This window comes from Phlebotomus papatasi, chromosome 4 (genome assembly GCF_024763615.1).
Source record: "Phlebotomus papatasi isolate M1 chromosome 4, Ppap_2.1, whole genome shotgun sequence".
Lineage (NCBI taxonomy): Eukaryota > Metazoa > Arthropoda > Insecta > Diptera > Psychodidae > Phlebotomus > Phlebotomus papatasi.
Window position 1 is genome coordinate 3,299,194 of NC_077225.1, and position 27,987 is coordinate 3,327,180.

At 38.8% G+C, this 27,987-nt stretch overlaps 2 protein-coding genes across 2 annotated transcripts; one reads left to right on the forward strand and one right to left on the reverse strand.

Moving 5' to 3' along the window:
- Positions 1 to 15,480: 15,480 nt before the first annotated feature.
- Positions 15,481 to 18,078, forward strand: LOC129808537 (uncharacterized). The gene has a single exon (XM_055858315.1). The coding sequence runs from the start codon at positions 15,481 to 15,483 to the stop codon at positions 18,076 to 18,078; it is 2,598 nt and encodes an 865-aa protein (XP_055714290.1).
- An 8,608-nt stretch (positions 18,079 to 26,686) lies between these two features.
- LOC129808538 (uncharacterized) lies at positions 26,687 to 27,967 on the reverse strand. The gene has a single exon (XM_055858316.1). It carries the CDS (start codon positions 27,965 to 27,967, stop codon positions 26,687 to 26,689), a length of 1,281 nt encoding a protein of 426 aa, XP_055714291.1.
- Between the last annotated feature and the right edge of the window lie 20 nt (positions 27,968 to 27,987).

A 27,987-nucleotide genomic window follows, 5' to 3' on the forward strand; every position in this document is an offset into this window, starting at 1 on the left:
TATAATTTGAAAACTTCTTAAATACAAGAAAAACACTCGAGTTTAAAATACTTCTATAGGAAACAAATTAATTCAAATGGAGACAAGGGAAAGTTTCTAATTGGAGACAAACAGTGTAAGTGAAACCGCGATGAAAGACTTCCAAAATGTTGTTAAGTTGCTCTTGACTGAAGGATTTTTTCTTATTCCTGGTCTGTTCTCCTTTCCCATCTAAAACAATAAGAAAATCTCTCCAAAAAATCATACTTCCGGGGTTTCCTATTGAAGCATTTGCAGACACTTCAGAAAAACCCTTTTTGTTCACGAAATAGGTAATTATTTCATTTGAAAACTTCGCGTACCGTTAACAATAAAAATTAGCACTTAATTTAACTAAAATTAGCCAGAAATATGACATAAATGTTAAAAAAAAACGAATAAACAACAATCACCTTATTGTGTTTTTCATTTGAAAACATGGTCGATCGAAGAAAAATTCGGAGGTGAAAAGGTACACTTTTAATTTTTCTGAGAAATTAACAAATTAAAATTTGTGAATATGAATGGATTTTCGCATTATTTGGAGTAAAATTAACTAAATAATGAAACTGAAGTATAGAAAATATATAAATAAAAATTTAATGCTGCATTTATCATGGGAAAAAATGATGTTTCCATTTGGAGTAGCGAAAGTTTCCATTTGGAACAGGTTTTGAATTAGCTTAATTTACCCTATATCTAGTAAAATACAAGTAATATAACGTTTTTACTGTAATATACGTTTTACTATAGCAGTAAATAGACGGAGACACTGAACCTTTCTTGATTTTCACAATTTTATTCTCTACGACGTTTCGAGGATGGATGTCCTCTTCATCACGTTTACAATTCAATTGAACAATTTTTAGAAAAAAAAAACACTTCTATCAAAAATATTATGAATTTTCTTTTCTTACATCGAATATGGCAGGGAAAATCACGTACAGGTGGGAGTTGTTACACTGCACTTGAACTTTGATCACAGATTGATCCGTTATGTCCACCATTCGACTGACCGACACAGAATGAGCTCTCCTTTGAGATCAATTTTCATCACAGCTGTGAAATCCATCTTCCCTTGTTGCATTAGTATGTTATTGTCTCATTTTTACTCGTTGTAAGAGCGAGGTCGAATGGTGAACATCACGGATCAATCTGTGATCAAAGTTCAAGTGCAGTGTAACAACTCCCACCTGTACGTGATTTTCCCTGCCATATTCGATGTAAGAAAAGAAAATTCATAATATTTTTGATAGAAGTGTTTTTTCTAAAAATTGTTCAATTGAATTGTAGACCTGATGAAGAGGACATCCATCCTCGAAACGTCGTAGAGAATAAAATTGTGAAAATCAAGAAAGGTTCCGTGTCTCCGTCTATTTACTGCTACATTCTGTCGAACCGAAATTCTTTTAAAACGTTTTACTATAAACATATATGTTCAAATTTTATATCCCAAATAGTACAGAGTAGGGTGTCAATAAGTGCTGACACGAGTTCTTAAAAGTGTCAATAGACGTTCCTTTCACCCTAATTAATTATATAAAACACATCAAATTATTTTGTTAATATTTATCCATACAAATGTTTTTTTTCCCTTACGCTAAGTGAAATGAAAGCGATTGCAGCGACCCTAACACATCAATTGAAAACTTTGTCCAAAAAAATTTTGGACAAAATGTTTTCAACCATTCTGTTAGGGTCGTTGTAATCGCTGTCGTTTAACATTGGCGTCCATAGAGATTGGAAGCCGAAATACTGTGTCTGGCAAAAAAACCCATAATTTGATAAGTGCCTTCACTATTATTCAATATTGGTTTTGTAGAATTAGTTTAGATCTTTTTGTTAATAGTTTGGTTGCTGTTTCGTGTTTGTTTTTAGATTGCTTCAGGCAGAAAAACGAGGAGTCAAAAGAGGGTGAGTGATTGTCACATAATATGTAAATAATTTAAATTTATTGACCGTTAAAAGCTGGAATGCAAACGACGATTTTTAATAATTTAATTTCTGCACAATCAATGGCTGGTATGCACAGTAACAGCTGCTTATTAGGCTTTTTTATTAATTAATCAAAAAACCTATGCACAAACACAGAAAATAACGTCATGAAAGCTTTGTTAACAATTCAGTAGGTTTCCTCTATCCAAAATGAAAGCTTCGATTTAAGCTCTGCAGCAGTTTTGGATTCCTTCTAGTGATGAAAAGGGGTTACAAGCGCAATCGCTCGTCTCGTTTTTTTTGTTGTTTTCTGTTCAGAATTCATACTGTACCTCTACACTTTCCAGAAATTCTAAAGGAGCTCACGAAAAATTTCATTGCTAGAGCAAGTCTCATTATGAGATTTTGTGAAAGGTTCATAGAGATAAAAGACAGACGTTTCTCACATGCTTCTGTTTAAAAAAAAAAAGATCTATTTTTTTCTTGGTAGTGTTTCATTCTCTGCTAGGGTCAATATTTTTGTATTTTCGAATTTCACCCTTTGGAAATTTGACTATTTTTGAATTTTTTACTATTTTATTTTTATTTTTTATTCGAAATGATTAGGGAAAAATAAAAATTGAGCAGTAAAACAATTAAAAAATGCAGTAAAAAATAAAAATTGGTCAGTAAAAAATAAATACTGACCAGTAATAAATAAAAAGCGGTCAGCAAGATTAAAAATGAGCAGTAGGAAATAGAAAGTAGTCAGTAAAAATTTAAATGTGGCCAGTAAAAAATTTTCCTGCTAATTTTTATTTTTTTTTCTGACCACTTCTTATTGTTCACCGCTCATTTTTAATTTTATACTTTCTGCGTAGTTGAGCAAAGCCCCAAACGAATCTGCAATTGATGACTCGAGTACTTCCCTTATTAGCTGTTAATTCATAAGATTTCTCTCTGACACGTCAAATATGTCTTGTGTTTGCCCTAAGAGGTCTCTATTTTGACACAGAATACATCAATAATGAAGTTCAGCGAGGACAAAAAATATATACAGTACAACTCCAATGGATTCAACTCCTCAAAATTTTAAACACCGTGTAAAAATCTGTAGAATTCCATGTTTAATGTGAAACTTTGAAACTAATTTTGTTAAGTAAGAACTTGAGAAAATTTTTAATGAGTAAAACAGTATCTACAACAATTAGTAACTTAGAATATTTCAGATAAAAATTGAATGTGTTGACTCTGTCGAAGTCGTACTGTAATCAGCAAGATAATACGTGGAAATTCTGGTAATATTTTTATAGAGTAAGAAATTCAGTTGGTTTTAGTTTTTCAGCAAATTGGTAAGACACACTGTATGATTCTTTTTCAAATTTCTTGATATTGAAAATCATATATTTATGACGAAATGGGTCTTGGTCGTCATTGCACCGTCCGTCGCCGAGAAAATTAAGATTCTAACCTTGCACAAAATAGGCTATACTCAGGGAAATTGAAAGAACCGTTGGTAGCTCCCAGAAGATGGTGTATGTAAATGGTCCGTCGAATGACAAGGGAGTAAAAAAAGAACCCATTCAAGTTCTCTAGTGACATAAAGAAGGATCTACAATTGGATGTGAGTTTCCGTAAGATTCGATGAGTTCTCGCAGAGAACAAACTCCATGGCAGAATTGCGAAGAAAATGCCTTTTTTTGAGTCAAATGAATCTAAAGAAGAGATTGTAAATCGCAAGGATCCATGAGAGCTGGAAATGTGACAATGATATCAAGAAGTGGTTCAATAGACTCTGGAGCAATGAGACAAAAATTAATCTCTTTGGATCCGATGGAAAACGATACGTCAGGAGGCCTTCTACTGATTTTTTTTCTTAAGTACACTATAGGTACTGTCAAACATGGCGGGGAAAATATCAAGCTGTAGGGGTTGCTTCTCTTGGAATGGCGCCGGTTCAATTTACTAGATCAAAGAAAATATGGACCGATTATGGTACCTCAACATCCTCCAAAATATCATGATTCATGAAAATATCATGCGATGGGTGATGAGTTTATCAGCAAGATAATGACCTAAAGCACACCTCGAAGAAAGTAAAGGCGTGTTTTCAGGATCTTGGTATCGGTGTCTTGGCTTGGCCATTGTAGTCTCCAGATTTGAATCCCATTGACAATTTTGTGGTCGGACCTCATAAAGGCAGTACAGTAACATAGGATAAAAAAATAAGTAGCATCTCTGGGAAATTGTGCAAGATGAGTGGACAAAGAACCCAATAAATAACTGTCGGAATCTGATCAATTCGATGCACACAGATGCAATACATTGATACAAAACCATGGCCAAGCTATCAAATAATTAGCTAACATTATATTGAATTTCTGTGATTTTTAAAATACGTGAGAAAAAATTTCAATTTATGACCATATATGAAAGTAATTAACTATTAAAGTCATTAAAGTATTCTGTGACAAAATAGACGTGGTCTACAGGCGATCCTTTGTGTTGGCTGATGCCAATAAGAAGATCCAGGCGAAATTTTGTCCATGGGTTAAGAGCAAAGTGGTGTCCGTTCACGGATAAACTTACGAGTTGGAAGACCTGAACACTCATCGCAAGGCAGTATTCCACCGTAAGAACATCAAGCCAGGTTAAGGGATTTTTGCTGGCAGGACAGATTTTTTTTGGCAACAACATGGGCATCGTTTCTAGGACTTTCTTTTGTATTTAACGTAGCTTAATTTTTGTACGGGTGTATGAGCGGGTAACATACAGAGAGACCTTATTATTAATTATATTTAATTTCTATTTTTTTTTGTGGACGGAGAAATGCATAAATAGGCCATCGTTCATTATGGATAGACCTAAATTAAAATTATGGTCGTTCGCCTTTAGGTGTTCATTTTGGTCGAGATGATTGATACAGATATAGCCCAGCCTTATGCTGAAGCGAACTCTGCTCGGCTATTTCAATCATCAAATTGTTATCCCCTTTTAAGACACATAGCTAGCAGTGTCCCTTGGGAATTTAAAGTGAGTAGCACTTCTTGCTGTCACTAGTATTAGGTGAGATTCTTAACAATCTCACCTACTATAATCCTAACAAAATTTCATGTCGTCCGATCGACCTCAAATTTGGCCAAAATGTGTTTCGCCACTTCCTGATTCCGAATATATATGTGGCTAAGTTACGTTCCCGGCCGGCCGGCCGGCCGGCCGGCCGCTCTTTGGAGCTTAATAGCTCCTAAACTAAAAAAGATATCGACTTGCGGTTTTCGGCAAAGGTTATATATCGGGTGAAAATTGCAACTTGGTGCATAGACCCCCCACCCCCCACCCCTCCTTCCACCATTTTGAAGACCCCCTTTTTTTGTTTTCTCAATAGCTCCGCCCCTATGGCATTCAGCGGACTCAAATTTTAGTATGTTATAGCTGGGCCTTAGAGCTTTCCATCAATACCAAACTTAAGGTCCCCCGACCCCCCTGACCCGAGCTATAAGGGTCCAAAAAAATTTCTTAAAATGGCCATAACTCCGGTTCTAATTATCAGAATTTAAAAAGTGAGGGCTTTTTGGAAAGCTCTCGTGAAATGCCACTTCCCCTTCTAACATCGCAAGTTCATAAAACCACCGCTAGGGGCGCTATTTTTAAAAAGAAAATTTTTAAATCTTAAAAGTTAAATAACTCAAAAATTCCATTGTGCATCGGGCTGAGAATTTAGTATGTTGTAGCCGTTGATTATACCTATCAACCAAAAAAAAACCTTAATTCAATCTAAAACCCCTGACCCGAGCTATAAGGGGTCAAAGTTCGAACATTGACCGGCCTCTATCTCCGGTTCTAATTAACATAGCGGCCTAAATTTTACCTTTTTGGTTTCGTCTCGATGAGCACTTTCAGATGGAAGTTCAAAAAGTCACCACAGGTGGCGCTGTGATAGCGTCAAAATTCATCGAAATTCAAAGTCACTTTTCTCAAAAACGGCATTGTGCAAGTTAATGAAATTTTAGTATGTTGTAGTCCAGTCTAGGACGTTTCCAAAATGGTACAAATGTGCGCTGTGGTTAAAACAGAACCGGAGATATGAGGGGTCAAAGTTCACAAAATTCAAAAAATCATATCTCCAGTTCTATGTGACCGATTTTGATGAATGAGGGCTTAAACGAAAGATCTCACCAAATGCTACAACTTTCTAGAACATTTGAACTTTGTGGGACCAACACCAGGGGCGCCACAGTCGAAAAACCAATTTCAATATCACATAACCTCAATTATCTCGACTGTCGCTAAACCGATTTTGATGATTACTTCAACATAATTGTAGAGGACATTTGTCTCTACATTTCGTCCATACATCATTTTCCGCTAAGACTACGCTATCACTCCGATTTTGCCGTTTAAGTGTGAAAAAATTGATTTTTCCCATAATAACGCTTTGAAATCACTCAGATGCCAATTTGACTGCCTCTACTCCAATAAGACACTTAAAATATGGTTTTAAATGGAAAGTCCCACAAAATACAACAATTCTTTGATATAAGTTGAAGTTCAACAAATGACTACTTGGGGCACTTTGGATGAAAAAACGAGTTAAGAAACAAAAAACCTCGCTTATTTTGACTTCTGAGTAATCGATGAGATCATGTTCTATAAGAAAATTATAGAGAACATTCTGGTCTACATTTCACCCATATATCACTTTTGTGCCAGTTCATCCAAATCCTTGATATTTTGGTTTAAATACAAAATTTGTTTAATTTCACGAATTTGATTCAAGATAACTGAATGGCGACTCACAATTTCAGCTCTAAATCGAATTTGCATGCACTCCGAGTTAGCTCACGTTAAGAATCTCACCTACATAAGCCGGTTAGGATTATCTGTCCCTTTGGATTCGGTATTTCGTCAAGACGACAAAACCAATCAATTCTTATTGGCCAACACTTTAATTATTTTTCTCCACCGTCAAGTCTGACGTCACATATAATTTTCGGACACCTTAATTCGATTATCTATTTATTTTATTTTTTTTTTTTTCGATTATGATGCACTGTTTTCGGTCTCGATTTGTTTCCCACTCCTTTGCAGTTAGAGGCATCCACATTTTTCCGATCGGGATGTAGTATCTGGAGAAAATTTTTATTATGTTCGTTATTCGAGGCAATAGGGCAGTGTCCGTGGAAAAAGGGGTTTTCTCTTTGCCCTTCAGGCTTTCTCTTTCCCCAACATTGTAATTCGGCTGAGTGAGACTCTCCTTCCCGCTTCTACATTTTTACGATGAATTTCTTCAGTGGAATAGCTGAAATCCTGATCTCTTTGAACCTGAAATTCTGGTTTCTCTTTTCAGTTAGAATTCAGTTAGAGACAAAGACAAAGACCAACCGCCTCTTAAAAAGTTAGTTTTTCACGGAAAAAAACACCAAGAAAGTTAAAAATAGTGAGAAAAGTTCTCGAAAAGAAAAAGCCGCCACACATTGACGTCCTGCTGGTGATGATCTGGAACCCCATGAACCACACGATCCCTGAGAAAGACTCTGAAATCACAATTTAGTTGACCACTGAAGAAGATCCACATCAGGATCGAAAGCTTTGGAAAAACCAAAAAAGTGTTTTCATCTTAGGGTGACTAACTTTTCACTGGCAATCACCGGAGACACCTCTCTAAAATCATTTGCGCCAGTTCATTATTGAGAAAACGTTCTTGCGTGTTTAGACCCCGAATTTGTTGTTTTCGTTGGGGTAAAGGTGACGTAATTACAAGAACATGTCCTGATTGCAGCGCCCCGGGAAACATAACAACGACGACGCAGTAATCGAGGAGTCTGTCGTCGTAGTCGATAACGAAAATCTTCTCAATAATATTGAAGTCGATGATAAAATTTATGATACTATTTTGCTGGAGGGTATTCCTAGTTTTAATTTGATTAATCATATTGGTGTTGATGGTCCTGTAAAATGTTCCGTGGATCAAATATTTGGTTGTGTAGAGGATTTTCCGCAGCAAAAAAATATTCAAGCCCATTCTAAACTGCAAAATGATCCGAGACCCCATTTAAAAATTAAAATGTTCGATATGGAAGTCGTCGGCTTGATGGACAGTGGTGCGACCTGCACATTGTTGGGTGAAGGGAGCGAAACCGTCTTGCCCAATTTAAATTGTTTCCTCATACTTCAAGGGAATTAGTCCGCGTCGCAGATTGTGACTATCAGGAATCTTGTGGTATTGTTGATATCCCTTATACTTTTAATGGGATAACTCGGGTGATACCAACATTGATCGTCCCTCGGATTTGTACATTCCTCACGTTAGGAATGGATTTTTGGAACGTATTTGGTTTTATTCCCGCTTTGATTAATTCGATGGAATTGTCGTCTGATATCACTTCATTTATCTTTTTAAATAAGGAAGAACAGAGGAGATTGGGGGAAGTAGTGAAAACATTCCTTATTACCACAGAAGATTTTTTCGGTTGTACCCAAGTTCTTAAACACAAAATTGATCGGCAAGTCCAATTCGACGGAATTGACGTCCAGTCCCATATCATTTGATGTCAAATATTGATAAGGAGCTTAATCGGCTTACAAATACCAGGAAGGTTATAAGGGAGTGTCCTGAGAGTCCATGGTTGAACCCAATTCAACCAGTCCTCAAGAAATCTGGTGAAGTGAGGCTGTCTTTAGATGTTCGTTGGTTGAACCAAGTGACTGTCCAAGATTCATATGCACTTCCCCACATTGAAGGCATTATTGGTCGTCTTGAAGAATTTAAATTTTTAAGTTCTATTGAGCTTAGCGACGCATTTTTGCAAATCCCATTGGATGAGAGCTCTCAACTTAAAACAGCATTTGCTATCCCTGGTAGAAAAATGTATTGTTATACCCGAATGCCGTTTGGGCTTATGAATTCGCCTATGACAATGGCTCGCTTGATGAATATGGTAATTGGCACATATTTAGAACCTCAGGTCTTTTGCTTCTTAGATGACATTATAATTGTCACAAATGATTTCAATTCACACATAGAAAAACTGTGTCAGGTGTCTAATCGATTGTGGAATGCAAATTTGTCCATTAATCTTGATAAATCCAAGTTTTGTGCTGAGCGTTTGGGATATCTCGGATATGTGCTGAGTCCAAAGGGTATTGGAACAAATGAATATAAAATCGGTGCCATTCTTCATTTTCCGGTTCCGATGAGTGTGACTCAATTAAGGCAGTTTTTGGGCATGGTAGGTTGGTTCCGCAGATTTATACCTCACTTTGCATCCATTGCTAAACCCTTAACGGATTTGCTGAAAGGTAGCCCGCGCAGAATAGTTTGGAATGATAAGGCCGAGCAATCCTTCACGGAATTTAAAAAACTTCTGACGTCAGCACCCATTCTTAAATTGCCAGACTACAGTCAACCTTTTACCGTGAGATCTTATGCAAGTGATGTTGGAGCTGGGGGTATTCTTTTGCAAGGTAGTGGAGATGATGAACGAGTAATTTGTTGCATTTCAAAAAAATTCACTCTTGCCGAGCAAAATTATACTACCACAGAGAAGGAAGCTTATGCTGCTTTAATATGTCTGCGAAGATTTGCCCCATTTCTTCTGTACAAGAAATTTCGTCTTGAGAGTGATCACTCAGCATTGTTATGGATATTGCGTCAAAAGGAGGCAAAGGGTCGAATTGGTCGATGGATTATATTGAACTTCAGCAGTATGAATTTGATCTAGTACATAGGCCAGGAAGAGAAATGGTTGTTCATGATGCTCTCTCAAGAAATGTTTCATCTGTTGTGGTAGAGCAGGATGAGTGGTACAACAAGTTGTTTGCGGATGTTTCTCAGAATGCTGCGAAGTTTCCAGAGTACAAAGTGGATGGAAATAATTTATTTAAATACTGTAAAGTTAAAACCCCTTGTAGTGGAATGCTCGATCAGCATTCCATATTGTACTATGTGATGCATTATTTGCAGATACTGTTGGAAATATATTCAGTCTTTTGGCAACCACCTCAGCGATGAGTATCACTTTCCACCAACTCAGTACATGGCGATCCTGCCTGTGTATTTTCTTACTTGTCTTAACTGTGCAGCTATAAAGTTTAGAACTATCAATTTTTGTGGATTTTATTCAGTGAATGATGAGTGCAACATTTTAAACCAAAAAAGGACAAAATGGGCAACAATGCGAGCAATCAGCCCACCATCGATAAAGACACTTTGGTTATAAATAATGACCACAGTAGTGAAAGTGCTCCAAGAGAGGAGATGTTCGGCAGCGCAATTAGGATGTTGGAAAATATCCTCGTTCTTGTCCTAACAGTGATGATTGCCGTTGCTTTGTACTATTTGTACAACAAAATGAAAAAGGACATTGTGAAAGGGTTAAATAAACAGTTGCAAAAGGAGATTAATCCTCAAGTGATTACAAATGTGTAAAAAGAAAATCCTGCCTCGATGATCATCATTTTAATGCCATTCAACATCCAGATGTCAGAACAACAAATCTGAGGCGATCCAGACAATTCATGGAACACCCGGTGGAGCTCTATAGGCACCAGAATGGCAGGCTAAAAGCCTTTTCAACGATAAGATTCACCGAATGATGATCTTCGAGTCTACAAAACAGCATCCAAATCTTCACTCATTTCACGCATTTGCTAAAATCTATCTTATTCCAGAAGCATTTTGTGAACGGCTAAATTTCATTCTTGCTGACAGCGCGTGCGCCAGAAACGCATATGTAGTCAACTGGTCAACACATTCCAGCACTGTCGATCTGCGTCATCAGACGAAACCTGAGAATTTTGTTTACCCACACACGACGATTGAACTTCAATGCAGCGTCAACTGATTTTGTGCATGATTCTTCAACTCAGCTGAAACCATGCAATTCCAAAGGTGAACTTTGCAGATTGCTGGAGAGGGTAAAACACCACTGTAAAATGCCAACTATTGGATACAGCATGGGACTCATCGTGAGTTTTTAATTAAATTTTAATTATGCCGCTAAAGTCGATTGAAAAATTAGAAAATTTGTTAAAGAAAAATCCAAATAGGCCAGTAACTAAAAAATTCATTGAATCTAAACAATAAGAAATTAGACTAATAGAAGAATCTTTTTCGGATTACTATTTATCAAGTTTGATGGATTGCACGGAAACTGAAAAAGTTAAATTAAATTACCAAAAGTTAGCATTTATTGATGCTGTAAAAAGAGTTAAATTACTTTTATCAAATTTGAAAGTTAAACCACTCACGGGTTCCAATAAATCTAGTGATGATGACAATTATTGTGAGCCTGAACAATTAGATGTTGTTGATTCAAAAAAACAGGATAATATTTCTGATACAAAAATGGGTGAATTTAACGTAGTTTCAATTTTGAAAGTTGTTCCTGAGTTCGACGGGACTCAAGAAAAGCTCCATAATTTTGTTGAACTTGTAGAGCTTATGAGTGAAGATTTGAGAGACGATGCTAAAATAGAGAAATTTTTAAAATTTGTATTTCGTACCCGCATTTCTCAGAAGGCAAAAAACAAGCTTGTAGGTAATGACGAGCCAAAGACCGTAGCACAATTTAGGGATCTACTCCTTAATAATTTTAAATCTGGGCGCACAGTTCAAAAAATAACTTCCGATATTAATAAACTGAAGCAAGGAAATCGATCGGTTGCAAAGTTTAGTGAAGAAATGGAAGCTTTAGTAGCCGAGCTTAATGATGTTCAAATTTCTAATCGCGGTACGAATAATTCATCAGTTATTCGATCAATAAATGATGAACTGGGCTTACTTGCTTTTGCATCTGGTCTAAATGAACCAGTGCGAACTGTTGTCAGAGCTGACCGGCCTAAAACACTATCCTGTGCCTCGTCTATTGCGGTAGAATCAGAGACCACCCCTCAAGAAGCAAAAATTTACACCTATAAACGTGGTGGTGGCAAACATCAAAGGGGTAGAGGATCTAATAAATCTCGTGGCAATTTTTCTAATAACAACACGTCCCGAGGTCGAGGAAATTCTAACCGTGGAAGATCTTCTCGTGGTAATACGAGAGGCGGTTTTGGATCAGGACGTGGAAACTATAGACAAGACAATGGCGGTTCTAATAATAATAACAATCGAGGACGAAACTACAATCAATCGGGAAATCAATATTATTCACAAAATACTTCCCGTAATGGACAAAATAATAATTCGCGTAATGTTCATTTTTTTGAAACGGAACACCAGCAAAATCCGTCTATAATTGTTCACGAAATACCAGAGCATTATACGCAACATCAATAAAAAATACAGTCCAAGACAAAATTATTGAATCAAATTGCTATTGCTTAAATATATCTAATGGCACTTTTATTAAAATCAAACTAAATGGTCACCCTGTCACTGTTCTGGTTGACAGCGGTGCTGATATTTCAATATGTAAAGCACATCTAGCTAGAAATGTACAAATAAATGTATCAAAATTTTGTTTACTAAAAGGAATATCACGTGAAAAATTTCGAACAATTGGTGTGTCTTCTTTTGCGTTAGACTTTGGTTCCGGAATAAAATTAAATCATGATTTCCAAATTATTGATGAATATGTTCCTATTACACCATATGTGATTTTAGGTAGAGATTTTTTGATAAAATATGGTTGTTCATTAGATTTTGAAAATTGGATTTTAAAAATTTGTTTACATGACTGTTTAATTACGATTCCTATTTACAATCATATTGACGAAAATGTTATAGTAATTCCGCCCCGATGCGAAATTATAAGAAAAATTGAAACATTAATAGATGAAGATTCAGTAATTTTGTCCAAAGAGATCCAGGAAGGTGTCTTTGTTGCTAACAGTATCGTTCGAGGTACTGCTTATATAAAATTAATTAACACAAATGAAGAGGAAGTAGTAATTAAAGATTTTACACCAGAACTAGAACCTCTTTCGGCATACCATGTTTTCAATATAAAGAATGCCTCGGTTAATTCCTTGAAAAATACTAAAGATGAACGCATTAAACAACTTTTAAAAGAGTTAAATTTGAGCACAATACCGGATTTTGCATTAGAAAGTATTATAGATATCTGTATAAAATACCACGATATTTTTTGTTTAGAAAATGATAATTTAACAGTAAATAACTTTTACAAACAAAAAATTTCATTAACTGATACATCTCCGGTATTTATCCGAAATTATCGTGTACCAAAGACACAACTTCCTGAAATTAATTTACAAGTAGATGAACTTTTAAAACAGGACTGTATTGAAGCATCTGTCAGTAGTTATAATTCTCCATTGCTTTTGGTACCTAAGAAATCCATAGATTCTTCGAAAAAGTGGCGTCTCGTCCTAGATTTTAGAGAATTAAACAAAAGAATAATGGGGGATAAGTTTCCGCTACCCCGAATAGACGAAATTTTAGATGAACTGGGAAGGGCAAAATACTTTTCTACTTTAGACCTAAAAAATTCATTTCACCAAATTGAACTCGATGAAGAGTCACGCCCTTTAACTGCATTCACTTCAAGATCAAATCACTATCATTTTAAAAGACTTCCTTTCGGACTTAAAATATCCGCTAACAGTTTCCAGAGAATGTTATCAATAGCTTTATCAGGACTCTCGCCAGATTGTGCTTTCTTATATGTTGATGATGTTATTGTGTTTGGCTGTAATGTCAAGCATCATAACGAAAATTTGATTAAAATTTTTGAAAGACTTAGAAAGTACAATCTTAAACTCAATCCTGCGAAGTGTTCATTCTTGAATAAAGAGGTTACCTATTTAGGCCATCTTGTAACGGATAAGGGAAATTTACCCGATCCTAAAAAATTTCACGCAATAAAAAAGCCAGTGATAAGCCTAGATCAGCTTATAGAGGTGTGATTCCTTCGTTGCAAAATCGGATTGTGACAAACTCGAACGATATTTCTACATTAAATTGGATGAGAAATGCATAAAAGTGTCTGAAAATCTTTAAAGTTGATTATCTCGGAAACTATGAGAGATAGAGGCCTCAAACTTTACATCTATTTAGAGCTTCTTTCAGGTTTGATATGTGCAAAATTTCACTGGAAAATTAAGGAAATTGGACGAGAAATTCATAAAAGTGTTTGAAAATCTTTAAAGTCGATTATCTCGGAAACTATGAGAGATAGAGGCCTCAAAATTTACATCCATTTAGAGCCTCTCTCAGGCTTGAAATGTGCAAAATTTCACTGGAAAATTAAGGAAATTGGACGAGAAATGCATAAAAGTGTCTGAAAATCTTTATAGTCGATTATCTCGGAAACTATGAGAGATAGAGGCCTCAAAATTTACATCCATTTAGAGCCTCTCTCAGGCTTGAAATGTGCAAAATTTCACTGGAAAATTAAGAAAATCGGACGAGAAATGCATAAAAGTGTCTGAAAATCTTTAAAGTTGATTATCTCGGAAACTATGAGAGATAGAGGCCTTCACTTGAAAAACTGCACTTCACTTCACTTTGCAAAAATTTCGGCCCCACTATATCATCTTTAAAAAAAAAACGTAATTTTTAATTGGAGTAAAGAATGCAATGACGCTTTCGAAGAATTAAAAGCAAAATTGTGGAGCTCAGAGGCAAAATGACACATATCCTATGCTTTAGCCATAAGATATGTGTCATTTTGCCTCTTTAAGTGCAGTGCCTGTAAGGAGTGTGTTTCCAAGGTCTCAGAAGGAACGGTGCCAATATAATCGTTATCTGGTTGCCGCAATTGCAAAACCCTTGAGATTTGGAAGGCGACACGCGGCTGCACGTGGGGTGCAAGATTATCAATCGTACCACAAGATATCCCAGGATCTCTGGAGAGTATCGCATACCATAGAGAGACGCCAGAAGGAGCGACTGCGCAAGGAGTAGAGCGATTCTTTTTTATCGCCCTTCAAGCCGAATACCGGCTAGGAGCCCCCTTCTAACCTATTCATCGCATATATTTAATCAGGTTCGTCTCTGAGGGACTGCAGGTGCCATCCAGAGCCCCCTTCTAACCTATTCATCGCATATATTTAATCAGGTTCGTCTCTGAGGGACTGCAGGTGCCATCCAGAGCCCCCTTCTAACCTATTCATCGCATATATTTAATCAGGTTCGTCTCTGAGGGACTGCAGGTGCCATCCAGAGCCCCCTTCTAACTTATTCATCGCATATATTTAATCAGGTCAGTGGAATTCCGTTACATTTTTTATCGCCCTTCAAGCCGAATACTGGCTAGGAGCCCCCTTCTAACCTATTCATCGCATATATTTAATCAGGTTCGTCTCTGAGGGACTGCAGGTGCCATCCAGAGCCCCCTTCTAACCTATTCATCGCATATATTTAATCAGGTCAGTGGAATTCCGTTACATTTTTTATGGTCCTTCTCTGCCTTTGACGTCCGATCGTGACGATTCAATACCCATTGCCCATATTGTACTGGCTTCAATAAATTGATAATACAGTCCCGCTACCTTGCCACTGAAGAACGGTATTTGCGAGAGTACTATAGAGATAGGTTCAAACAATTATCCATCTACGTCCCAATCATTTCAATTTCCAAAATGACTCTCCTCGGTAAGCGGAATACGCTGAAAGGCCATTTGACTCGACTCGAAGACTATGTTAGAAGAGTCGGTCGGGATGAGGCTTCGTTTACAGCTACAGACATTTACATGAAACTCACGACTCTCGAAGGTATTAAAGCGCAAATTGAGGTGCTTCATGAGGACATGCTCAGGTCAGGTGTAGATGAAGACCAAGAAAATGAGCATCACCAGACGTTTCTAGAGCGTTTAAACTCTGTCGAGAGTTTCTTAAAAAATGTCCTAGGTCGCAGGGATGTAGAAGAGGACGAAGTAGAGGTCGATGAAGACGATGACAATGGTGAAGGGCAGTCGTCCCATTCACCCATTCCAAAGGATAACCACTTGGATTCAAAGCAATCTGCGTCGAATAGTCTAGATTTGTCAAGTATTGAAAAGGCCCTTGCCACACTTTTGCAACATCAAGTAAATGCAGAGCTCAGGTCCCAAACAGTGATAGAGAAACTAGGTCAAGCAGTGACCACGTCCATACAGCCTATACACGATTCTGAGTCACTTGGTTCAAGTAAGTCCAAACTCCCAAACATAGAGATTCCTAAATTCTCCGGTAATTATGTCGATTGGCCTCCCTTTAGGGACATGTTCATCAATATTGTCCATCTTGACCGAAAGCTATCCGATGTCCAAAGGTTGCATTATCTTGTCACTAATGTTGACGTGAATGCCAAGAAGATGATTAAGACTCTAAAGATCACTAATGCCAATTATAGGGTAGCTTGGGATGTCCTTTCTAATCATTTCGAGGATCAAGCATCGGTTATTCACGAACATATCAAGGACTTCTGCGAATTACTTCCCATTTCCAATCCGACAAAGGCTAATTTCACCGAGTTAGTAGTCACGGCCAAGTCCATTCTGGATGCACTTGACGCGCTCGAGGTTACCTCGCGAGACCCATGGGTAATATATTTATTGCTAGACAAGTTGGATCATGAGACTAAAGTTCTCTGGTCAAGGGAAATCCAGAATAGCACGCCCACTCTCCCAACATTCATGACATTCCTCCAAAGTAGAATGAAGTCCATTGAAAGATATCAGCCATGTCCCAGTAAGCCCACTACGAATCAGAATAAACCAAGTAGTACCCCAATTTCCAAGTTCAACCGAAATTCCTCTACAGTTCTTGCCACGCCATCCCAATCTGAATGCATCGCTTGCGATCAAAGCGGGCATCCGATCTTCAAATGTCCAACATTTCTTAAAATGGATTCTGCTGATCGGCTCGAGTTGATCAGGAAGTTCAATCGATGTCGGAAGTGCTTGACCCAAAACCACCAAACCCGAGATTGTACGTTTTACTCATGTCGCAAGTGTGAGGGCCACCACAACACATTGCTTCATGGATCCTTTGGACCCAGTCGACCTGATTTGCGGACCCCCACAGAAACAATAAGAGATCAAACACAGAATCCATCAAAGTCCACAGTTGCCACGACCACTGATAAGTCAGAAGAACAGCCACCAATTCCAAGTCCACCCACAGACCAGCCCAATGACAATGCAGTCATCACGTCTACCACGTCCACTCAGTCCAGGAAAAGAGTCTTTTTAGAGACAGCCATTGTCAGAATCCTCGACAAATATGGAGTTTCCCATCAATGTCGCGCTTTATTATATTCAGGCGCCCAAGTCAACCTTCTTTCACAATCATTTTTCCAAAAACTAAAGCTGCCCAAGTCCATGTCCAACACGTTCATAGGTAGGGTTGTCGAGGGTGGTTCGACATCACGATTCCAAACGGATTGCAATATCCAATCTCAAGATGGCGAAACCCATTTTACCATGACATGCCAGATAGTACCTTCTGTCCTCCAACAGAAACTTCCTAACTGGGAGGTAAATCAGCAAGAAATTCCCATTCCCTCGGGAATTGAATTGGCCGATCCCACATGGCACTTCCCTCAGGTAATTGATCTCCTGATAGGAAACGAGTTCTATAATGAGATCTATACGGACAGAATCCTTCGCTTGGGCTCAGGGTTCCCCGTTATGAAGGATAGTTGTTTCGGGTGGATCCTTTCAGGCCCTTATACCACAACAAAGCCCAACCAGCCCATTGTGTGTGTAGCAACCACACTTGCCTCAATCGATTCATCTCTCAAAGGATTTTGGGAGGTTGAAGAGATTGATTCTCCACATATCAAGGCCCCAGATCATGAGATTGTAGAAAACATTTTCCAGACCACAACCTCCAGAGATTCCACGGGACGCTTCATTGTCCAAGTTCCATTCAAGCCTACATTAGTGCGATTGCACGACAACCTCCCAAATGCCACACGCCAACTTCTCCACTTAGAAAAAAGGCTTGCCTCCAAACCAGATCTACGACAGTTATATCATGCTGCTATGCAGGAAAACCTTGACTTGGAGTTCTTTGAAGAAGTTCCCCCTCACGAAGTCAACAAGCCAAGTTTCTATATGCCCCACCATTGCGTAACTAAGCACTCTCCTACTGGACCGAAGATCAGAATAGTAATGAATGCCAGTTCTAAGTCCCAAACGGGCCTCAGTTTGAATGATGTTGCCATGACGACGGATTTTTGGCCCCATATGTGAGGAGGGACGATTCCGGAGCCTATACAACTATGAGGTGTATGAGCGCTACCGAGAGGTAACTGTCGTCAAGCAAATACGCCTCAATAGGCTCCGGTGGGCTGGTCATCTGGTTCGCAAGGATGAGGACGACCCAGCCTGGAAAGTCTTTAGGGGCGGACTTTATGCTACGAGGAGACGAGGCCGACCCAGCCTCAGATGGACCGACGGCGTGGACCAGGACGCCAACTCATTAGGGGTGCGGAATTGGAGAACAGTGGCGCGTAACAGGCTCGAGTGGCGACGGGTCCTGAGTCAGGCCAAGACCAGTAATTGGTTGTAGCGCCGGATAAGTAAGTAAGTAGTTTGTGATTTATAATTATCACTACCAGCGGAGCCAGAAGGGTATTCTTTTCTAAACAAGGCTAACTCTTGTTTGAAGTTCGTGCGTAAAGAATTAATTTTCTTTGAGACAGTGTCTTTGTTGGCATCAGGCTCTACTTTTCTCAAAATATTTTTCAGTTCTTCCTTTGCCAAGTTTTTGGCGTTTTTATCTTTATATTGAACTGCGTCAACTTTCCAGAGGCAGTCGTGCTTTTTCAGACACTGAATAAATTCACTCGTATTTTGACTTTTCGCGTTCATTTTGAAGGATTCTCTCCAAATTTTGTATCACTATAGAAGAAATACTCTTGAGAACACAGAGCATAATTCTCAATTTCGCAACTATGTTAACTTCGTGCGAACTTGGAGGGAAATTGTACACACGAGCGATATATAGCGTATATAGCCAACTTCACATTGTACGTTGGTAGATTTTCTGAATTCCGGAATGTGAGAACATAACCTCAAAATATGTTATTTTTCCTTTTCTATCAACTAATTTTGTTTTCCTAACAAATTATTACAATATTTTAAAAGAATGTTCATCAGAAGAATCCCAGGAGTCATTAAAAACCTGAACTTGTACCCAGGTACTTTAGCATGAGTCCTCTAACTCCAAGAAAGCCCACGATTTCCATTCAATTGCTGTTTTTTGCAAAATATTCAGGAACGCAGGTGGGAGGAGTATTGGCTAAAAGCTTGAACCTTGAAGGTGTGATTCCAGAGTTGAAGAAAAACCTCATGATAGAGGTAGATAGAGCATTTATGCAAGATGCACATGACCAAATTTCCTTCAGGCTGCAGCACTACTGGATATTATCTCTGCATTTTATTTTGGGTGGAATTGATGTGGCAAAGGGATTGTTTGGAAAGATGAAACTTGTCGTGAGTGCTCTGAGTGTCCAAATACTGAAGGATTCCATTTACTAGAGATTTATTCAAGAAATGCAAGAGTGCAAGTGTGAGCAGTGTTTCGGAAGGCTTCTGCACACGACGAGAAATGGAGAAAACCTCTGGATAGCAGTGGGAAGGAATCAATTGTAACAGGTGTTGCAAGGAACGTGACAAAATTTTATTCAGCACCAGGACTAATAATTTAAAATAATAAAGTATTGTATAAAAATCATTTAATAAATTGCCATTTTACGTCAAACTTCAAACGCTTCTTGGTATAATTTTATGATACGAATTGGAATCCTACAGAGGGAACGAAGGCTTGTAGTTGTGGCTATCCAGTCCTTTTGCTCGCGATAGTAAACTCTCCTACGGTATGATACGAAGCATGATCCTGAGAGTCTGTGAGAATTCAAGTTATTAATTCCATTTGGATTATGTTTCCAATCTGAAGTACTTTGGGCATAATGAACAAGAAAATCCCAGAAGATCTGGGATTTCCAGGAGGAAGCTCCAGAAATCTTCTGACCACAGAAGGTATCTGAAGTGTTCTGGGCATAATATACAAGAAAATCCCAGAAGATCTGGGATTTCCTGGAGGAAGCTCCAGAAATCCTCTGACCACAGAAGGTATCTGAAGTGTTCTGGGCATAATATACAAGAAAATCCCAGAAGATCTGGGATTTCCAGGAGGAAGCTCCAGAAATCTTCTGACCACAGAAGGTATCTGAAGTGTTTTGGGCATAATATACAAGAAAATCCCAGAAGATCTGGGATTTCCAGGAGGAAGCTCCAGAAATCTTCTGACCACAGAAGGTATCTGAATTGTTCTGGGCATAATATGCAAGAAAATCCCAGAAGATCTGGGATTTCCAGGAGGAAGCTCCAGAAATCCTCTGACCACAGAAGGTATCTGAAGTGTTCTGGTCATAATATACAAGAAAATCCCAGAAGATCTGGGATTTCTTGGAGGAAGCTCCAGAAATCTTCTGACCACAGAAGGTATCTGAAGTGTTCTGGTCATAATATACAAGAAAATCCCAGAAGATCTGGGATTTCCAGGAGGAAGCTCCAGAAATCTTCTGACCACAGAAGGTATCTGAATTGTTCTGGGCATAATACGCAAGAAAATCCCAGAAGACTGGGATTTCCAGGAGGAAGCTCCAGAAATCTTCTGACCACAGAAGGTATCTGAAGTGTTCTGGGCATAATATACAAGAAAATCCCAGAAGATCTGGGATTTCCAGGAGGAAGCTCCAGAAATCCTCTGACCACAGAAGGTATCTGAAGTGTTCTGGTCATAATATACAAGAAAATCCCAGAAGATCTGGGATTTCTTGGAGGAAACTCCAGAAATCTTCTGACCACAGAAGGTATCTGAAGTGTTCTGGTCATAATATACAAGAAAATCCCAGAAGATCTGGGATTTCCAGGAGGAAACTCCGGAAATCTTCTGACCACAGAAGGTATCTGAAGTGTTCTGGTCATAATATACAAGAAAATCCCAGAAGATCTGGGATTTCCAGGAGGAAGCTCCAGGAATCGTCTGACCACAGAAGATATCTGAAGTGTTCTGGTCATAATATACAAGAAAATCCCAGAAGATCTGGGATTTCTTGGAGGAAGCTCCAGAAATATTCTGACCACAGAAGGTATCTGAAGTGTCCTGGGCATAATATACAAGAAAATCCTAGAAGATCTGGGATTTCCAGGAGGAAGCTCCAGAAATCTTCTGACCACAGAAGGTATCTGAATTGTTCTGGGCATAATACGCAAGAAAATCCCAGAAGATCTGGGGTTTCCAGGAGGAAGCTCCAGAAATCGTCTGACCACAGAAGGTATCTGAAGTGTTTTGGGCATAATACGCAAGAAAATCCCAGAAGATCTGGGATTTCCAGGAGGAAGCTCCAGAAATCTTCTGACCACAGAAGGTATCTGAAGTGTTCTGGTCATAATATACAAGAAAATCCCAGAAGATCTGGGATTTCTTGGAGGAAGCTCCAGAAATCTTCTGACCACAGAAGGTATCTGAAGTGTTCTGGGCATAATATACAAGAAAATCCCAGAAGATCTGGGATTTCCAGGAGGAAGCTCCAGAAATCTTCTGACCACAGTAGTCATCTGAAGTGTTCTGAGCATAATATACAAGAAAATCCCAGAAGATCTGGGATTTCCAGGAGGAAGCTCCAGAAATCTTCTGACCACAGAAGGTATCTGAATTGTTCTGGGCATAATATACAAGAAAATCCCAGAAGATCTGGGATTTCCAGGAGGAAGCTCCAGAAATCTTCTGACCACAGAAGGTATCTGAAGTGTTTTGGGCATAATACGCAAGAAAATCCCAGAAGATCTGGGATTTTCTGGAGGAAGCTCCAGAAATCTTCTGACCACAGAAGGTATCTGAAGTGTTTTGGGCATAATACGCAAGAAAATCCCAGAAGATCTGGGATTTCCAGGAGGAAGCTCCAGGAATCGTCTGACCACAGAAGGTATCTGAAGGGTTTTGGGCATAATATACAAGAAAATCCCAGAAGATCTGGGATTTCCAGGAGGAAGCTCCAGGAATCGTCTGACCACAGAAGGTATCTGAAGGGTTTTGGGCATAATATACAAGAAAATCCCAGAAGATCTGGGATTTCTTGGAGGAAGCTCCAGGAATCTTCTGACCACAGAAGGTATCTGAAGGGTTTTGGGCATAATATACAAGAAAATCCCAGAAGATCTGGGATTTCCAGGAGGAAGCTCCAGGAATCGTCTGACCACAGAAGGTATCTGAAGTGTTCTGGGCATAATATACAAGAAAATCCCAGAAGATCTGGGATTTCCAGGAGGAAGCTCCAGAAATCCTCTGACCACAGAAGGTATCTGAAGTGTTCTGGTCATAATATACAAGAAAATCCCAGAAGATCTGGGATTTCCAGGAGGAAGCTCCAGAAATCTTCTGACCACAGAAGGTATCTGAATTGTTCTGGGCATAGTATGCAAGAAAATCCCAGAAGATCTGGGATTTCCAGGAGGAAGCTCCAGAAATCTTCTGACCACAGAAGGTATCTGAAGTGTTCTGGGCATAATATACAAGAAAATCCCAGAAGATCTGGGATTTCCAGGAGGAAGCTCCAGAAATCTTCTGACCACAGAAGGTATCTGAATTGTTCTGGGCATAATATGCAAGAAAATCCCAGAAGTTCTGAGATTTTCCGAAGGAAGCAGGTGATTAGTGCTGACCAAGTTGGGTTCTTGAGGAGATTGAACAAAATGTGTAATCAAATTCCGAGAATCTGGGATTTTCTGGAGAAAGCAGGTGAGATGTGTCTTGACTTGGATTTTGATCTTGGATGTGTTTTCATTCATGTACAAGGAAAATCGAGCAGTTCTGTGATGTTCTGAAGGACGAAGATTCCTGACCATTAAAAAATATTGAAGGAAATATCAAATCAATTTGATATTTAGAATTTCTTTGAAATTTTATTTCAATGTGACTTTGTAATTTTTTATTGAAATGATTTGGCCTAGTTTGTAGCCATTCAAAATAATGAAATAAAATATTGAATAAAATGTTCCATATTGAAACAAATATTTCAATATTTGCCTACACACTGGGCAATTTTCTTCAATATGGAAACATTTATGTCAATAAATCTTTGCAATGTGGAGGCAATCCTTGTCAATATTTGACATTGAAAAGAAACATTTCAATAAATTATGTCTAATGTATAGCCAGCTTTAGAGTCTGAAAGACTAACAAATAATAATCTCCTTCACGGGATATTTAATTAGTACCTTAATTATAATTTAAATAAGTTGATATTTATGTTCATCCTGAACATCTTGGGGGCCCACAGTATTCTGTTGCGTGGGTTCTTCTTTGTTCAAGATCTGCCGAAGTCGCTGAGCCAGTGGTGGATCCAATTTTTCTTCCTGATTTGTCTGCTGATGTCCCTTTTCGATATCCTTTGTTTCTGAGCTGCAGACGTTATTCTTGATGAATGGCCACCAATGTGCTCTGGTCTTCCAAGTGATGACTAGTAGAATGATTACGACGATTATCGCTGATATGGTATATGGGGTGTGCTTGGGTATCGGTTGTACCTCCATTGTCATTACAGTGGGAACTGGAGTAGCAGCCTTGGCGAATATATCTTCTGATTCTTTGATGATTGATGAGCTTCTCAGGATAATGGGATGTTGATGTACTAGCTCTGTCATATTGAAATCAGGAAAGATGATTGGTTGATTATAGGTTGCTTGTACTTGAAGTTCCATGGTGTAATTTGATCGTAGCGTTAATGCTTTAGTTTTCACAAAGCAGTCACGCTTTCGTGGAGAATTCCTGAACCGTTGATGAGTGTTTCTTCCCGAAATCCGCTACAGAGCACTGCTACTGATATCGGTTTTTCAGTTATGTAGAACCAGGTGTTCTCGGTGTTTAACTTTTTCCAGATTGCATCCTGAACAGTCACTTTCTTTGTGACACACTCTTCACCTTGATGTCGTCTGAAGATTTCATCTAGTACACACGATGGACGATCTGGGATGTTGTATACGATGTCTGTCTTGCACATGTGATTTCCTTGGGTAAGAATTTTGCAGCTTCTGAGATCTTCATTGTTCATGATGAAATTCTTTTGATTATGATAATCCACTCCTAGTAGTGAATTCTCGATGTCTCGTAATAGATACGTGTCATTGTAAAGATGTTTTGGGATTGCGATCACGTGTATTAATTCGTAGGTGGTAGACTCCATGATATCAAAGTATATGTGAACAGTAATATTGTCTTCTGTGACTTTGTATTTCGCTGTCTTGAGACTATGATCGGAGATTATCAACCCAGGCCCTAATTTTTTATGAGCTTTATCTATTGTATCTTGTAATTGTTCCTTACTGATTAGCTCTATCCCATTTGTTTTCTCATTTAAGGCTTGTAGAAGAGCGCTGTACCTTTCTTTTATCTCCAAGTAGTAATTGTCGGCACCCATGTAGGCACTTAACATTCGAATTTCTAGTTGGTTTTGATCAATGCCTAAACAATTAGCTTGCATTTCCTTGATTGCTTGAGTGAGAATATCAACACGCTCGTTGAATAGTCTAAGCTTATTCTCGACTATGGTGTTTGATTGAGATATTCGGGTATTTAGCAGTAGTGTTTGTTGATTCATTGTTTGCAGTAATGCATTGTGGTTGTGACCCAATGCATCTAGGTGAGTGTAGAGATCATCTTCATCACTGCCAAATATGAAGTTTACTAATTTTCCAAACATTCCTCTTTTTGTACGCTTGTTTGTTGTAACCTTTTTTGTATCGTAGTTAATTAGTTCACTTATTTGATCCAAAATTATGTTTCTCTCATGTGCTTTATGTTGAATGAGAATCTCGCAATGAGAAGTTTCTGCAATTTTCTTTGTTTCAGTGCATTGACTTGAAATCTTGTTCCAGACATGCAGGATGGTTGCCCTTTCCCTTATGAGTTCTTGCTTGGAGAATGCTAAGTCCAGTCTCAAATTTCCTCTGCTTAGGTGAGCTGATCCCAATTTCTCAATGTATAATCCAGAATCTGGTGAATGGATTATAAAATTTGAGGCGAAGACTGTTGTTAGCATTAACATTATTTGTAGGATTGTGAGCAACAGTGCCTTGGTACAAGATCTCGTTGTTGGACGTCTAGCAACTGTTTGTTGTTTTTCTCGTCGAGTACTACTTCTACCCTTTGAAGTAGTTGGCTGTGGAGTAGAGGTTGTAACTGCTTCACCATCATCAGGAGTTGAAGCTTCATTATTTGACTCTTGTGCTGTGGATATTGGTAGTCTGGGTAACTTATGGATTGGAGCCTGCTTTGTTTTGTTACCTTTCAGTCGAATTGTTACCACTCTTGTTAGTCCATCTCTTCCTGGGTGTAGTTCTATTATGCGAGCAAGAGGCCAGTTGAGTGGTGGTAGATTATCTTCCCTCAAGAGTACAAGATCTCCTATCTTTGGGCATTCCATCTTATTTTGCCATTTGGTTCTTTGTTGTAATGTGCATAGATATTCTCTGGACCATCGTTTCCATATCTGCTGGTTGAATTTGGTTATCATTCTCCAGCGATTAATAGGATTGTTTTCGGGGATGTCCTGTTGTGGTGGACTGGTAATGGCTCTGCCAATTAAGAAGTGTCCTGGGGTTAAGGCTTCGATGTCCTCAGGATCATTTGACAATTCCGTTAGAGGTCTAGAATTGACACAAGCTTCCACTTGCGCTAGAAGAGTTGTGAGTTCCTCATAGGTGAGTTGTGTGAGGCCTACTGTTCTGAGGATGTGATATTTGATGCCCTTTACGGCGGCTTCCCACAATCCTCCGAAGTGTGGAGCACCCGGAGGTATAAATTTCCACGTTATGCCTTGTTTTGTTATTTGTATGGCAGCTGCTTTTGAAGACTCTTTGATGGTTTGTTGCATTTCTTTGTCGAGACTGCGTTGAGCTCCGACAAAATTAGTTCCATTGTCACTCATGATTATTAACGGCTTTCCTCTTCTCCCCATGAATCTTTTTAGTGCAGCTAAAAAGGCTTCTGTGGTGAGCTCTGTTACCACCTCAATGTGGATTGCCTTGGTTACCAGGCACACAAATATGGCTAAGTATGATTTTTCAGAACCTCTCCCTCTTCCCTTGTTCCTTCGGGTCGTGATGGGTCCTGCGTAGTCTACACCACATCTCGAAAAGGGTGGCGCTGGTGTAACTCTGGATGCTGGTAGATCTCCCATCATCTGGCTTAACATTTCTTCCTTCTGTTTTGCGCAGTTCAAACACTTGTTTAGAATTGCCTCGATGTAGTATTTTCCTTTGATTATCCAATACTCAGTTCGAAGTTGGTTTAGGGTGAGTTGTGGTCCCCCATGAAGTACATCCATGTGAGTCTCCCTGATAATTAAGTCGGTCATATGACATTTTGGAAGAATGATGGGATTTTTGTGATTCGTTGGCAAGTGGGAATTTTGTATTCTTCCCCCAACTCTTAGTATTCCGTTTTGCAGTATTGGATTTAGGTTTTTTAGTTTACTTTTGACCGAGATTGGTTTGGAGTTTTCGATTGCTTTTATTTCATCTGCGAAATGAATGGCTTGAATGATTTTGATCACCTTCAGGCTCGCATCTTCCCTTTCCTTAACGCTCAACTCTCCAGTGATTTTCTCTTCTTTTCGTGTTTTTCTTTGGCAGTTTGTTATATATCTCCTCAAATAAGCAAATGTGGTAACCATTTTTGGAATGAGGACAATTTTTCTAGGACTCTGTTTGTCCAATCACATTCATTTGGATCTTCAGCGAACCATTTGTTTTTTTCCGATTTCTTGTTCTGCTCCCTCGTCGGTAAAGATTGCTAGTTTGCAAATGGACTGTTGTTTGCTTTCATCATGGTTTTTTCAAGCTCTAATAATGCTTCATCTTGATTATTAACTGGCCATTCTTCCTCGTCATGGCGTAGCCATCTTGGCCCCCGCCACCACAGCTTGCAGCCTACAAGGGCATCTGCTGTGATACCTCGCGAAGCAATGTCTGCCGGGTTTTCGTCTGAGGCAATGTAATTCCAAATTTCTCTTGGAGTGCATTGATGAATTTTATTGACCCGATTTGCAATGTATGTCTGCCAAGTTGATGGGTCCTTATCGATCCATGCAAGTGTGATTTGACTATCACACCATGCATATTTTTTGCTGATCTTCATGTCTAAAGCCTCTTCTGTAGTTTTCATTAGGTTTGCGAGAAGTACTGCTCCGCATAACTCCATTCTAGGAATAGTAATATTCCCTTTAATTGGCGCAACTCTGGTTTTGGCTGCTATTAGTGAGATTGTGACTCTGTTTTTGTAGATGATGCGAACATATACGCAAGCAGCGTATGCTAGTCTCGATGCATCTGAGAAACCATGAAGTTCTATGGTCGCTCCTGGTTTGTATCTAGTCCATCTAGGAATACGTATTTTTTGTATATTGATGATGTCTTCGCAGAATTCTATCCAGTGTTTGATGAACGTTTGTGAGGGTTTTTCGTCCCATCCAATGTTTTCCTTCCACAGTGCTTGCATATTTATTTTTGCGCGTAGGATTGTCGGCGCAAGCCAGCCTGTTGGATCGAAAATCGAGGCGATTTTGGATAATATTCCGCGCTTTATCCACTGCTTGTCATGTGAGAATTTTATTGTGTATTGGAATTCATCCCTTGTTGGACTCCAATGGATTCCTAATGGCTTTATTGTCTCGTCTTCTTTTATTTGGATGATACCCTTTTCTCGAGATTCCTCTGGAATTTTCTGCATTAGCTCCATTGAATTGCTTGTCCATTTTCGTATGTTCATTTGGCCAAGCGCCATGAGCTTGGTGATTTGGATATATATTTCTTCTGCTTCTTCCTGCGAATCAGCGCCTGTTAGCATGTCATCCACGTAGAAATCTTGTTGAAGAATGTTTGCGGCCTTGGGATACTTATCACCTTCATCTATGGCTAGTTGTTTCAGAACTCTCACTGACAAGTATGTAGCTGGGCCTGTGCCGTAAGTTACGGTATTCAGTTGATATTCTTTCACGGCTTCTCTGGTGTCGTCTCGCCATAAGATGCGATGGTAGTTTCGATCATCTTCGTGGAGATTTATTTGACGGAACATTTTTTCTACATCTGCTGTGC

What these genes read in the sequence shown, in the direction of transcription:
- LOC129808537 (XM_055858315.1), top strand. Translation starts at nt 15,481, where the DNA reads ATGACTCTCCTCGGTAAGCGGAATACGCTGAAAGGCCATTTGACTCGA.
- LOC129808538 (XM_055858316.1), bottom strand. Translation starts at nt 27,967, where the DNA reads ATGTTCCGTCAAATAAATCTCCACGAAGATGATCGAAACTACCATCGC.